Source organism: Euprymna scolopes, chromosome 46 (genome assembly GCF_053919585.1).
Source record: "Euprymna scolopes isolate OS-2025 chromosome 46, ASM5391958v1, whole genome shotgun sequence".
Lineage (NCBI taxonomy): Eukaryota > Metazoa > Mollusca > Cephalopoda > Sepiida > Sepiolidae > Euprymna > Euprymna scolopes.
The window spans coordinates 89,584,991-89,600,084 of NC_136527.1; the positions used below are offsets into that span (position 1 = coordinate 89,584,991).

Sequence of the window (15,094 nt, forward strand, 5' to 3'; positions counted from 1 at the left end):
AGTTTGTCTCTGCTTTATCGTTATTTTCATGGAAAGTGTTCGACTGAGCTTCAATCTATGGTCCCCCCCTCGCCAAACTTTCACAAGAAACACTCGTCTAGCTGAAAACACTATCAATAATGTCCCCCACTCTTTATCTGTGCCTAAACCTAAACATAGATTCCATGAACAAAGCTTCTTTCTTAGAATTGCAAGCCTGTAGAATTGTCTTCTATTTTCCTGCTTTCCATTTGACTACAATATGGTTGTCTTCAAGTCTAACGTAAACAAGTTCTAAAAGTACTATATATATATATATATATATATATATATATATATATATATATGATTGTTGAGCTGGATTAAATCCGACGATATGAAATAAAATGGAGGTGGAAGGACCTGGATACTCAACGTTTCGCCCGATTTATGCAAGCTTCTTCAAGAGGGATGGTCATTGACGAGAGTCGGAGGATTGGGGCTATATATAATGATGGGAGAGAGCAACGTGTTTTTCTTATGTAAATTAGATATCATATATACATATATATACATTTTATGAGAGAAAAAAAAATTAGAGTAAACTAGTGTAGTGGATTACATCTAAAAATTAAAATATCGTAGAGATTAAAAAAAAAAAATTGTGTCTGGAAATATAGCGGTGATCGATTAAGTAAATAAAATGACATGAGATTACGAAATAATTTTTTTTTTTTAAATTAGAAATAATTGAATTGGGATAAAATAGCGTAGTAACTTAAAAGATGGTGTCTAAAAATAAGAATAGGAGGTGATACAATGGAGTCTAAAAATAGATAATGATAAAATAAAATACAGTAAATAAATATCTTTTAAGTTACTACGCCATTTTATCCCAATTCAATTATTTCTAATTTAAAAAAAAAAAATTCTTTCGTAATCTCGTGTCATTTTATTTACTTAATCTATCACCGCTATATTTCCAAACACAATTTTTTTTTTAATCTCTACGATATTTTAACTTAGACGTAATCCACTATATTACAAGCATATAAATTCTACAATAAAAAAACTGGCAGACAATACATCCAATTTCAAGTTGTAGCAAACTAACTACAATAATTTAATAAAATAATAATTAAATGCACTAACTACAACAGTTTAATAAAACAATAATTAAATAACATTACCTACAACAAATTAATAAAACAATAAACACTAACTACAACAGTTTAATAAAATAACACTAAATACAATTTAATAAAATAATAAATCACGCTAAATACAATTTAATAAAACAATTAAATAACACTAACTACAACAAATTAATAAAATAATAAATAAAACTAGCTCCAACAGTTTAATAAAATAATAAATAACACTAAATACAATTTAATAAAACAATTAACACTAAATACAACAAATTAATAAAATAATAAATAAAACTAGTTACAACAGTTTAATAAAGCAGTCATTAAACCATTGAAAATGTTAAAAAAATAAAATTTCGATACTTATGCTGAATACCATACTATCATTATTAATTTAGAAAGCCATTCTTAACTTTTGGAGGATAGGGCCTTTTGTAAGTATTCTGTACTTTCATCTATTTAACAAACAAAACATACTGTAAAAATTGAATTTAACTGGAAAATGTCTAAAAACAGCACAGTCTGTATTCGTATGTACGGAGGTTTCTATACTGTTGATCTTCTCTTTTCAGAAAAATATTTTCCAGTGACCAGTGAGAGTCTGGTCACCCTTGAGGGGTCCACCACTAGACAAGTAAGAACGTAGCCCTGCTGGGTTGCATCTATGGTCCTGTGAGCTGGAAGCGACGAACACGGCCAGAAGTACATCACAAGTATGCTCCAATGAACCAGGATAGTGACGGATGCGGCCCGGCCCTCGGGAGAAGGGAGAGAGGGTTATATTATAACTGGACATATAAATATAATTAGATCCTTAGACAATAGAAGCATACAGGTTGTTATTGACAGGCATACATTCAAGCAGTATAACATTAATTGCCTTGGGGGGGGGGGGTCGATCCTTGGATCATCATTATTCCCAATATTCATGCACGACCTCCCTGATAATATTGTATCCGATGGGTATATTTGCTGATGATACAACGCTAATATAGAACTTGCTCCAAATGTCAATCTAAGTATATAGATTGCAAAATCCCGAAAACCTGGCATAGACAAGATATTTGATTTCAAGTTTAAGCAAGTAACACTAAATACTGTGAAACACAGACGATTCATATTTTAATTGGAATTCATTGTTGAGACAAGTATTATTGATAGTTATTGTCTGTATTTTAAGAACGGTTTTCAGAATAACCCTCCCTAATCTCCCGATAAAAAAAGATAAATTTGTTTTTTTCGAAAATAAACAAAAACTACTTGATCAATTTTTGTGATTTTTGGAATATGCCATTTTCATTCCGTACGAAGTAACTACACAAGTTTGGTGTTCAGAAAATATTGCAGAAATATATGACAGATGCTTTAATAATCTGGGGGGAAAAAAAAAAGTTACAAATTAATCATCGTGATATGTTGAACCCTTTATGACCTGGTTGAATTAATTCGTTCAGTCGTAAATAAATGAATATAATGGCATAAATAAAGTGGGGATTGATTCAGACACGCCTTGTACGTATTAGTTCACTATCTGATAGAATATTCCAAACATCAGGTATTTAATAATTGTCTGTATTTTTGAGATGAGGTGTTTTCATTGATTGAGATTGTCGGACTGACTTCCTCATCTTGGTTGTTATCGTCACAACGTTTCGGCCGTTTTCCCTCCAGCCTTTATCAGGTGTTTTGCATCGAACTGGGGAACCGTTTGTTAGGAGTTTCGAACCCAACCCTTTAGTATTATTACGGCGGTACCGTGTTCAGACTCCAGCTAGGCCCTGGGATATAGTTGCTGATTCTTTGTTTTGAATGTTACTTTTCACTGCCTTCGTTCAGGATTGAACTCAGCACCTTTGGGTAACTGTAAACTTTGATACAACGTCTAGGAACACTCGGTCATATGTCACTAGGACGATGGCAGTGAAAAGTAACATTCAAAACAGAGAATCAGCAACTCTATGTCCCAGAGCCTAGCTGGAGTCCGAACACGGTACCCCCGTAATAATAATAAAGAGTTGGGTTTGAGACTCCTAACAAATGGTTCCCCAGTTCGATACAAAAAAAAACACCTGATGAAGGCCGGAGGGCAAAACGGTCGAAACATTGTGACTATAACAACCAAGATGAGGAAGTCAGTCCGACAATCTCAATAAATGAGTATTATTGACGTTGAAATAATTTAAAGTACTTTTTCTTAAACATGTTAAGAAACGTTATTTTATCCCAGAACAAGTTCTTATCCAATTGTTATGTTTCCGTAGTTATTAACGCCTTTTTAATTTATACTTCATTTGGATGTGACTCAATAGAGCCCTTCTGGAAGTCGGAAATCTAATGAAATTTATCTTTAACGTTCCCAGTGATAGCCTACCCTTTCCAACTTATATTTTCATCCCTGCACCTGCAATGATGATCTTTGATTTTTTCCGAGCACTCCAAGCACTATGCCACAGGTCCTTGCAGAATATATAAAGTAAAGGTATTATAACAAAAAACTTATTTGAAAATACATCATTTGATACCAAAATTAAAAATTCCTCAAGAACTTTATTTAATTGGAATTTTATTATTGAGATGAGCATTATCCTCATCTCTTTTTTTTGATGCTGTTTCACGACGTTTCAACCAACTATTCCTCTGACCTTCGTCAGGTGGTAACTGTGACGGGATAGGAATAGCGGTTTCAATCCTACCCAAAGCCGGCCAGAGACTTACTTGGCAAAAACATGGTGAGACGACGACAACTATGGATGGCAGTAATTGCTAAGAATTCAGTTAGGAGTTCCTATCCTGTCGCGGTTACCACCTGATGAAGGCCAGAGGAATAGTTGGCCGAAACGTCACGAAACAACTAAAAATAATAGTCCACAATAAAATTAGCACAATCCATATTCACCAAAAGTATGAAAGTTTCTATCCTATTTATATTCTAATTGAGAATGTGTTTGTGTATGTGAAGACAACTCTCAACCTATATATTCAATGAATTTTTGGTCTACGCACTTGAAACTTTATATATACGGTATTCAGACATGTGGAAAACATTTTAATCAGTTTTCATCCGGAAACAAGGGTTACTAATGAATCAACGTTGAAAAATTAGTACATGGGTGGGGGGGGGTCATCGGATTTTTATCTGTCAACTGTTCCATTCCATGAATGTAAATGCATAAATCGCTCACATAAAATATTCCTTTACATCATAAATAAATAGGTTTGAAAACACTTTTTAAAGATTCGTGTCAAGCTGGCCTATTAGTTATCATACTTGACTCACTGTCTTTAGGTTTTTGTTTCGATCTCAGCTCAAGTAATTTTTTTTTTCCTTGCAAGTGAATGGTTTAAAAAAAATTCTCTCATGCACGTCTCAGTTTCTGTATAAATTAAGATATATGCGAATTTTACGACCGGGCAATGCTGGGTGATCTGAAAGTATATATATATATATCTCCAATCACTACATAGCTATTATAGTGAAATTATATTATTGCAAATGAAATTGCTGTTCGACTCCAGTCCTTTTTGTCCTTTTGGATTATCTCCCCTTATTTAATTTTTTCTTTATATAAAAAACAATTATAATCGTTTAATTTGTATTTTGCATAAATAACAAAGTTTCTATCCAAAACGCCAATCCAGAAACTTGACAAACATATAGATTTCACAATAACAAACGAAAAAAAATGTGTACTTATGCGGATGCTTTCCAATATACTTGCGAATTCTTGATCTACGGACTTGAAATTTGGTATATAGCATATGTATATATATATATATATCCAAGCACTACATAGCAATTATAGTGGCTGCTTTACAAGACAGCTGAAAGGTAAAGGCGGCATAGATTTATAAATTGAAAATGAAAATCGCTGTTCGACTTCAGTCCTTTTTAAAACCTGAAATGGATTATCTCCCCTTATTTAATTTTCTTTATATAAAATTATGCATTGTCAGAGAAAAAACGGCCTATATATGTATATATTTATTCCAGAAGAAGTCTTACAATAAAGACGAAACATTGATGAACACATTACTTGGTTTGTTCCATTTTTATTGCTATTTCGTTGGAATACTATTTCCATTATTCAGGTCATATATATATTTGTCATCCACATACAATACTGTTTCGCTGTATCACAACTCATCAATGTGGCTAGACAAACACCCGTCGTTGGTGGGAGTTGCTGACTGTCAATGCGACACTTGTAGGTTCGATCCACAGCTGGGGAAAGGTGTATGTCTAGTCACACTGATGAGTTGTGATACAACGAAACAGTACTGTATGTGGATGACAATATATATATATATATATATATATATATAATCCAAGCACCACACACACAACCATTATAATGGCTACTTTACAAGACTGCTGTAAGGTGACGGTGGCACATTATGTGTTCGTAAATGTGGCCGGGGAAAGGTGTATGTTTAGCCACACTGATGAGTTGTGATACAACAAAACAGTACTGTACGTGGATGACAATATATATATATATATATATATAATCGAAGCACCACAAAGCCATTATAGTGGCTGCTTTACAAGACTGCTGTAAGGTGACGGTGGCACATTATGTGTTCGTAAATGTGATTTCAGATAACATTTCTGTGAAAATCTATTACCACAATATTCACACGTAAATGGTTTTTCTCCTGTGTGTATTCTCATGTGTTCTTTGAGATAATTTTGTGCAAAAGATGCGCCGCAGACGCTACACACATACGGTTTTTCCCCGGTGTGCGTGCGAATGTGTCGTTTCAGTTTCGACTTCTCAGAAAAAGCTGCGCTACAAACCTCGCAACCGTACGGCTTTTCTCCCGTATGCAAGAACATGTGCGCTTTCAAGCCAGAACTTTGTGTGAAACGCGACTCGCACAGCGTGCAGGCATAGGGTTTCTCACCAGTGTGCTTTAGCATGTGCGTCTTCAGATTGCCACTCTGCGAGAACATAACTCCACAGACTTGACAAGAGTATGGTTTCTCACCTGTGTGTGTCCGTAAATGTTTGTTGAGTTCTGAGTATCGAGCGAATGTCGAGTCACAGACCTCGCAAAGATATGGACGCTCGCCTGTGTGAATGCGCATATGCGCTTTCAGGCTCGAATTTAATGAGAACGAGGTCTCACACACTTCACACGTATACGGCTTTTCGCCCGTGTGCGTTAGCAGATGTGTCTTCAGGTGCGAGTTTTGCGAGAACGTTGACTGGCAGACTTTGCAGGCATATGGTTTCTCTTTGGTGTGCGTTCGCATATGGCGTTTTAAATGAGAATTTTGCGAGAAAGATGTTGCACAGATTTTACAAGAAAACGGTTTCACAGTCGTATTGTTTTTCGTGGGCTGCGGCAAAGATGCTTTCAGATATAATGGAGATTTACCCTGTTCATAGGGAAACACTGTCTGTCCAGCAAGTTTCGCCCCAGAAAGATTTTTTCCAGCAGTTTCTGCGGCGAGCGTCACTTCAGTAGGAATTTCTCCAGTAAATTTCATTCCATTAGGAGTATTTTTGTCAAGTTTCATTTCATACGGAGTATCTTTGCCAAGTTTCATTTCATTAGGAGTATCTTTGCCAAGTTTCATTTCATACAGAGTATCTTTGCCAAGTTTCATTTCATTAAGAGTATCTTTGCCAAGTTTCATTTCATTAGGAGTATCTTTGCCAAGTTTCATTTCATACAGAGTATCTTTGCCAAGTTTCATTTCATACAGAGTATCTTTGCCAAGTTTCATTTCATTAGGAGTATCTTTGCCAAGTTTCATTTCATTAGGAGTTTCTTCGCCAAGTTTCATTTCATTAGGAGTTTCTTCGCCAAGTTTCATTTCATCAGGAGTCTCTTCATCAAATTTCATTTCATTAGAAGTCTCTTCATCAAGTGTCATTTCAAGAGAAGTCTCTTCATCAACAGAAGACTCTTCATCAACTCCAGCAGGAGTTTCTTCGTCAAGTTTCATTTCATCAGGATTATCTTCATAAAGTTTCATTTCATCAGAAGTATCTTTGCCATGTGTCAATCTAGCAGGATTTTCTCCACCGAGTGTCACTCCAGCAGGAGCTTTCCTTGTAAGTTTCATTTCAACAGGAGTTTTTTCAGCAAGTGTCACTCCAACAGGTGTCTGCATTTTTTTTTTAAACAGGACTTCTGGAAATACTGACTACTGTGCTTCACACAAAAATGAATTAGTAATTACCTAAAAAATAAAAATCAAGAGTGTTATTTATCCAGTAACAAAATTGAACCTCTTAATAGTTCATATATGCAAAGAACAAGATGACATTAACAGAAAAGATCATATATGCAAATAAAGAAATTATTTTAAAACATAAAACTTAACATCAGGCGAAATAAGTGGTAAGGACTTTTAAACATTAGGTTTTAACATCGCGAAAATGCAACAATAGGAAATTATACATTTTTTAAACAAAAATTTTTAATAAAACAAGAATAAAAAACTGAAAAAAAACTTTTTAATAAAACAAAAATAAAAAACTGAAAAAAAACTTTTTAATAAAACAAGAATAAAAAACTGAAAAAAAACTTTTTAATAAAACAAAAATAAAAAACTGAAAAAAAATCTTTTTAATAAAACAAGAATAAAAATCTGAAAAAACTTTAATAAAACAAGGATGAAAATCTGAAAAAAAAAAAAAAAACTTTTTAATAAAACACGAATAAAAATCTGAAAAAAAACTTCTAATGTAACAAGTATAAAAATCTGAAAAAAAAACAACTTTTTAATAAAACACGAATAAAAATCTGAAAAAAAACTTCTAATGTAACAAGTATAAAAATCTGAAAAAAAAACAACTTTTTAATAAAACAATAAAAATCCGAAAAAAAACTTTTTAATGAAACAAAAATAAAAATCTGAAAAAAAAAACAAAACTTTTTTATAAAACAAGAAACAAAATCAGAAATTATTCACACCTTTTTCTCATCTTATTTGCATAACGTTTCGGCTAATGTAACCTTCGACCTTCAGGTGTATCTTTCAAACTCTGGAATTTTTCTGTTGAACTCGATGATCTACACAGAATTTCAAGCAGAACGATTTTTTTTCATAGCATGTTCTCGTACCATACAAATTCCCTGAGTTCAACAGAAAGATTTCAGGTTTGACAAAATACATTTAAAGATCTGAGATTACGCCAATCGAAACATAAAAAACACGATGAAAACAAATAATGCTGAATAATCCGAATGATACAATTTTTCAATTTATTAAACCAAAAAATAAAATGTTATTCGTATTCATACGCGTAGAACTATCATTTGCACGTTGCATGTTATTTACACATTTTGGCTGATGTAAACTTCGACCTTCTTCAGGTGTGTCTTGTCAAACATATGGCACAATCATGGTGACACACCAGTTTTTGCCAGATCACCAAAGTTAAGCAACGTTGAGCCTGGGACTCAAGCTATGGACTGTCAAACTCGAGAATCTTTCTGTCGAACTTGGGAATCTGCCCAAAATTTCAAACAAGATCATTTACTTAATCCACAAGGGAAGCACGCTCTCGGACCGTGTCGATGCCGTAGTCAAACAGAAAGATTCCAAAGTTCAATAAGTACTTTTTCCTGCTTTGACAGTTTTTTTAATACAATATCTAAATCTTTCACTGAAGAAGGTCCATGAGTGCCGAAAATCTTTCTACTTTAATAGTTTCTTACCGTTGTCAGAATTGGGAATTTCTTCCCTGTTTTCTGTTATGATGTTAGTATTTGAATAATTGATGAGGAAGAACTCAGTAACAGTTAAAGAAATATGTATTAACAAAAATACACTAGTCATGGTCCCAAATCAAATACTGATATGCTTTGTATTGGGTGAACAAAAAAAATTCTAGAATCTATTTTTCATATTCAAAGTACTGACTAGATTTTAAGGATAAAAAAGATTAATGAATGAAGATGGTAGTGTAGTAATCGTTAAAGTTGTAAATTGGGTTGAATTTGATTTTTTATGGGGACGGCTCAACAAGATTTGGATTTGAATGCTACCATGTTGTATTCAACTGGGAAGCAGGCTAGTGGAACAGTGTTCCGCATGCGGCAGTTCTGGGGAAATAAGCTTTGTTCATGGAATTTAGGCACAGTTAGAGAGTTGGGGAAATCGTATATCGTGGTTATAGGTAGTCGAGTGCTTTTTGTGAAAGTTTGACAAGAGGGAATCAGATTGGAGTTCAGTCGAGCACCTGTTATAGGAAGTTATTAATTAACGGAAAAAGTTCTCAACCTCAATCTACCAATGAATGGTTTAAAGTTTTCGAAAAATTAATGTTTTCAAAAAGAAAAAAAAGAAAGGGATAAAAACAGGAAGGAGAAAGATAAAAAGAGAAATAATATTGGAAAAAAAGAATAGAGAAAATGTTAAGGATGTAAAGTTCTAGCAATTTCTCGCTAAAAAAATTGAATTCTGCTTTTTGTGAATTACAAAGAATTCCGTTAAAACAAATCTTTTTGTAGATGAAATAAACCAATTGTTGTGTATGTGTATATATATATATATATATATATATATATATATATATATATATACGAGCAAACAGTTAATAAAATATGTTAAAAACACTTTGAAATGAGTTAAAAACATATTTAATCTGAAAAGGAAACACTAGATAAGTGGATAGTCCTTAATCCGCAGAGTTTCGAAGAAATACTTTCCTTCTCATCAGAGGGTAGGAATTAGCAAAATGCAGGATCGGATTTTGCATGTAAAAGTATTTGATGAAACAACAAGTAAGTCAAAGATCTTACTTGAAAACAAAAAAAGTGAAGCAGAGGGAATATGGTGAAGAAAAAGGTGATTACACATGAATGGATAGTCTGGTGGAAGATAAATAATCCAGTGACGGTAAAATCCAAATATATAATTTCAAGAAAGTTAATTAATATATATATATATTAGCTCAGAAAATCTGACACTCCATGATCCCTATAATTTTTTTCATTAGCATTGGTAGTGTCGTCCATTTTTCAATTAAATCATTTGATTGCCCGTTCTTATCTAATGAAGATTATGATTGTTGTATTAGTCATTTTCACAACATTATTTAGAGATGTATTTTTTTATTTTCAATGCAAAAAATATATTCTAGTTCGTGCAAGTGCATTCAAATAAATTGTGATTAATACAAACAGGTTTTTCAGTTTAAACAGATTTTCTAGCAGTGACACATTAATGTTAGATAATGAATGTGTTAACTGAAAATGCGGCGAATTCTGTACAGGTACTTTATTTTACTTTTTTTACACACGAGTCAGCACTTATCAAGGCCTGGAGGCCACTCGAGGATAAGGGTTAATAGGTATATATTAGTCAATGGGATTATAGTGTAGTAATCATAAGTAGTGGAAATTTTGTAAATTGGATTAATTAGGGGAACAGTTCATCAAGAATTTGTTTATGTTAGACTTGAAGACAATCAAATTGTAGTCAGCTGGAAAGCAGAAAAACGGAAGACAATTCCACAGGCGTGCAGTTCTGAGAAAGAAACTTTGTTCATGGAATCTACGTTTAGGTTTAGGCATAGATAAAAAGTGTGGGAAATTATTGATAGTGGTTTCAGCTAGACGAGTGTTTTTTGTGAAAGTTTGGTGAAGGGGGACCCACAGACTAAAGCTCAGATGAGCACTTGTCATGGAAATAACGATAAAGCAGAGACAGGCTCGCAACATCTCTTCTGTGGGAAAGAGGTTGCAGGGAAGAGAAAAAGGCACCCCCCACTAAGCTACAAAGTCTATTTTGAACTCTGTCAAGGCAGGATAAGCTGCTTCTAGCAGCTACTGCCCAGATATGGCAACAGTACTCCATCATTGGACGTACCTGGCTTTTATATAGGTAGAGAATTGCATTAGGAGCGAGATATCTACTGGAGCGGTACAAGGATCCGACCATTTTTTCAGCAGCCTTGGCAACGGATTTGATGTATGTGTTCCATTTAAGATTATTTAGAAGTAAAACTACTTGATATAAGTTGATTTTTTTTATTGTACAATCTTTTCTTTCAATCACAGGTAAAATTTTTTTTTTTTCATATGGGTAGAATTTTTTTTTTTTTTTTTTTCATATGGGTAGAATTTTGTTTTGTTTTTTTCATATGGGTGGAATTTAAAAATAATTTTTTTTCATATGGGTAGAATATTGTTTTTAAAATTTTTTCACATGGGTAAAATCTTTAAATTTTTTTCATATGGGTAAAATTTAAAAAAAAAATATTTTTCATATTGGTAAACTTTTTTTAAAAAATTTTTTCATATGGCCCCAATTTTTTTAAAAAATTTTTTTCATATGGGTAAATTGTTTTTTTTTTTTAATTTTTTTCATATGGGTAAATTTTTTAAAAAATTTTTTTCATATGGCCCAAATTTTTATTTTTTTTATTTTTTTCATATGGGTAAATTTTTTTTTTTTTTTTTTAATTTTTTTCATATGGGTAATTTTTTTTTTTTTTAATTTTTTTCATATGGGTAGAATTTTGTAATATACTGCATAATCACGTTCACTCATCGGTTACTCTCAGATCACCAAAGTTAAGCAACATTGAGCCTGGTCACTATTATAATTGGTAGCCATTTGAGACTTCTGCTGCATGTGGTCTCCACTTATTTCAGTATTGTTTCCAGTTAGTCTTGGACCTCTTCTTGCCACTGGATTCAAGAGACGTGTGGTTTGGGATTGTGCAACCCTTGCCTCACAATTACATGCACAGATACCCTTACAGGAGTGTCCATTGTCTCTTGAGATTGAAAGCAGGCATTGAAAATGTTGTACAAGTACCTTACTTCTTATTTAGGAGTAACTTATCTTGCTTTTGGTAATAACAAATGTTTTAACATTACTTTTATATGTAAGAAAAACACTTTAAAATAAGTTAAAATTAAAACATGAAAAACTTATCCATGTAAGTAGAAATATAACCTTTGTTACCGTTGACATGTAAGGATGTAATAATGTTTTCACCTGAAATGCGTTGGTTTGAAAGATCACAAATCTACACATTTTTTTCTTCTAATTATTTTTCTATTGAATCATTTTTCATAATTTTTGGAAATTACTAAGGACAAAGCTTCTTTCTTAGAACTGCACGCCTGTGGAATTGTCTTCCGTTTTCCTGCTTTCCGGCTGACTACAATATGGTTGTGTTCAAGTCTAATGTAAATAAGTTCTTCATGAGCCGTTCCATATAAGTTATCAAATTTACCAAATTTTCATTACTAATGATTACTATATTGTCCAATTTCTACTGTACACTCTTTAACCCTTATCCTTGAGTGGCCTCTGGGCCTTGATAATGTGGTGATGCCTATGTAAAAAAAAAAAAAAAAAAAAAAGGACCAAGCAAATGTCACCTTGATGACCAATGGTCAAAAATTACCAATGGTTAAAAATTACTTTTTTTGGGGGAATTTAGGTACTAGTGCATATTGCGAACCAAACATATCTCAAGTGTTCACTTGACTTTGGCTGAAACATGACGTCAACAGCTCATATTTAGCTGCTGTCTGACTAAACACGCCAATTAGCCAATCACAATGTGGCTCACTGAATTACATCGATTTTATAATTAAAACAAAATAAAAACATTTCTTTTAACCTTTTTTTACATTTCCTTAAAATTATTTGACCCCCCCCCCAATTAAATTTCGCTTCTTCCAACCCTTTCTTGACAATTATTATATAAAAAAAAAAAAAACAATAACACTAAATTTATATTTGGTTTCTACATTTAACATAGATTCATTTTGCTGTTTTCTTTTTCATAGTGTCGGTAGGATTTTATTGGCAATCCTTGGCACATCCAGGCTGTTGATGTCAGGTTTCGGCCACAGCCAAGTAAATGCTGAGATGCATCTAGTTCGTAATATTAACCACTAACAAAAATTATTCCAAATCGCTATGGTGTCACACAGATATAACAGAAGTTAAAAATTACTTAGACAGTGGGTATTTAATCTAAATAGTGTCACATAGTTTAAAGAAACAGTAATAATAGCAGTTCCTTTAGAAGCACACAAGACAATGCATGAATGCCTACTGGAGAGAACTTGAATGCCTACTAGACACTGTCCTCGAGTGTCTAAGGTCTCTCTGTACAGGGGTTTGTCAGAACAACCTGGCATAAGGATACTTTTCCATAGAAGTAAGCCCTGACCAAATATTCAAAATCACATAGTATTCGCTGCCCAAATAAGATCTCCTCACTATGGCTAACCCACATTAGCTTTTATGAGGAATAGTGCACCTTCTCCAAGTGATGTTACCTCAAGTAATAGCACAAAGCTGGATACTCCACCAGACTAAATAAATTGTTCTGGCATCCAGTAAGACCAAGAGACCAAAACGAAAGATATACTACAACGTATGAAAATGGTTAATTGGGAAGAGGAAAATTATGTTCTCAATTTCTTTACTAATTCAGTGTTTGAGAAATAAAGAACTTTAATGGAACATTCGAATATCTATGTATCTCATATAGAGTTCAAGAGTTCAAGTGTTAGCCCCAGGTCGTGGGCCCCTTGATTTCTAAGAACTCCGACTGAAGTAAAATAAAACAAAAAAGAAAAGCACGGACTGACACGATATCGTAAATGATTCTGATTTTTCTGCCTTATGATCAGTGAATGACAACAGATTGAATGGCACAAGATATGCCTGAAGAAGGTCGGAGGTTATATCGACCGAAACGTTGTGAAAATCGCACTCAAGATGAGAACAGTAGTTCGATGAATAATAATACAAAGATTGAATAAATGGCACATTTTTTTCCCCGTAAATCAGAAAAAAATATGAGAACAACCAACAAACAAGGAATATTAAATTTCTGAAATTTTTAGATGAGGATTTACCATTTGTATTAATTGGATTCTTCGGACGACTGTTCTCATCTTGAGTGTCATAGTATATAATTTAACATAATATGGGAACCATTAATTATAAATAATATATAATATACTAGCAGTTCCGCCCGGCTTTGCTTGGGTCCTATGTACTGTTAATAACTTTATGTGCATATGTATATATTAAAATGTGTGAATATGTACGGTAATGCCTTTCTATATAATAGGCTTTCTTAACTACTATAAAGAAAAGTTGGTAAGGACAGCAGAGATCAAATTATTTTTACTTTTGATCTCTCACCATTGTTTTGGGCTCAAATCCAATTAAAATGTTTGACCCAAGTAACGTAAACTAAAATTTCAAGTGTTTAGACCCAAAATTGGCGGAGGAGTTTGGTAGAATCTGCAAAGGTCAACTCTGTAAACTTTGACCCCTTAACAGCCAAATTTCTGGCCGAAACCAGATTAAAAAGATTTTTCCAAATCTCAGTACTCCCTATGTCAAATTTTGTGTCTGTAGACTGAAAATTGATAGAGTTATTTCGTAGGGAAATGTACATAGACAGACAGACATTTTCACTTTTATAGATATAGCAATAATATATATCTATATATATATGCACAGTAATACATATAGAAATAATAATTAGTAATAAATACTGATATTTACAATTAGGTTTAAGGTTCCAAACATCCATACTAGAAGTTTTTTTATTATTTCACTTCAGTAAGTTTAAAGATATCAAGGGGCTCCCTCCTGGAGCTAACGCTTGATTCTGTTATGATTTAAATTTATATCCGAGGGCTCTTTTAAGAATAGATGCTGTTCCGTTTATGGCTGCTATTTGTATCTCGTTACAGCTTGGTCTTCCAGGGATTGCTTCTAAGTATTTCTGAAGGTTCTTTTTTATTAAACCAGTTGCTCCTATCACAACCTGTGGTTAGAGTACTTGAAAACAGTGATATTATCCGGAGGTTGAAGGTTCAATTCTCAGCATGGGCGACCAAAAAATATAATTATGAATTACTTAGAACATTTAATGGAACATAAAGTAAATAAAGGGTTTCATTAAAATGGAACAAGAGTGTGACAAGATACGCCTGAAGAAAGTTGGACATATTGTGAAACAGCAGCCTGA

The 15,094-nt window shown here is 33.1% G+C and overlaps 1 protein-coding gene across 1 annotated transcript; it reads right to left on the reverse strand.

Annotated features, from left to right (window-relative positions):
- Window positions 1-3,543: 3,543 nt before the first annotated feature.
- LOC145270367 (uncharacterized) lies at window positions 3,544-7,530 on the reverse strand. Its single transcript, XM_080126016.1, has one exon. It carries the CDS (start codon window positions 7,231-7,233, stop codon window positions 5,638-5,640), a length of 1,596 nt encoding a protein of 531 aa, XP_079982142.1. The 5' UTR covers window positions 7,234-7,530; the 3' UTR covers window positions 3,544-5,637.
- Between the last annotated feature and the right edge of the window lie 7,564 nt (window positions 7,531-15,094).

What these genes read in the sequence shown, in the direction of transcription:
- LOC145270367 (XM_080126016.1), bottom strand. Translation starts at nt 7,233, where the DNA reads ATGCAGACACCTGTTGGAGTGACACTTGCTGAAAAAACTCCTGTTGAA.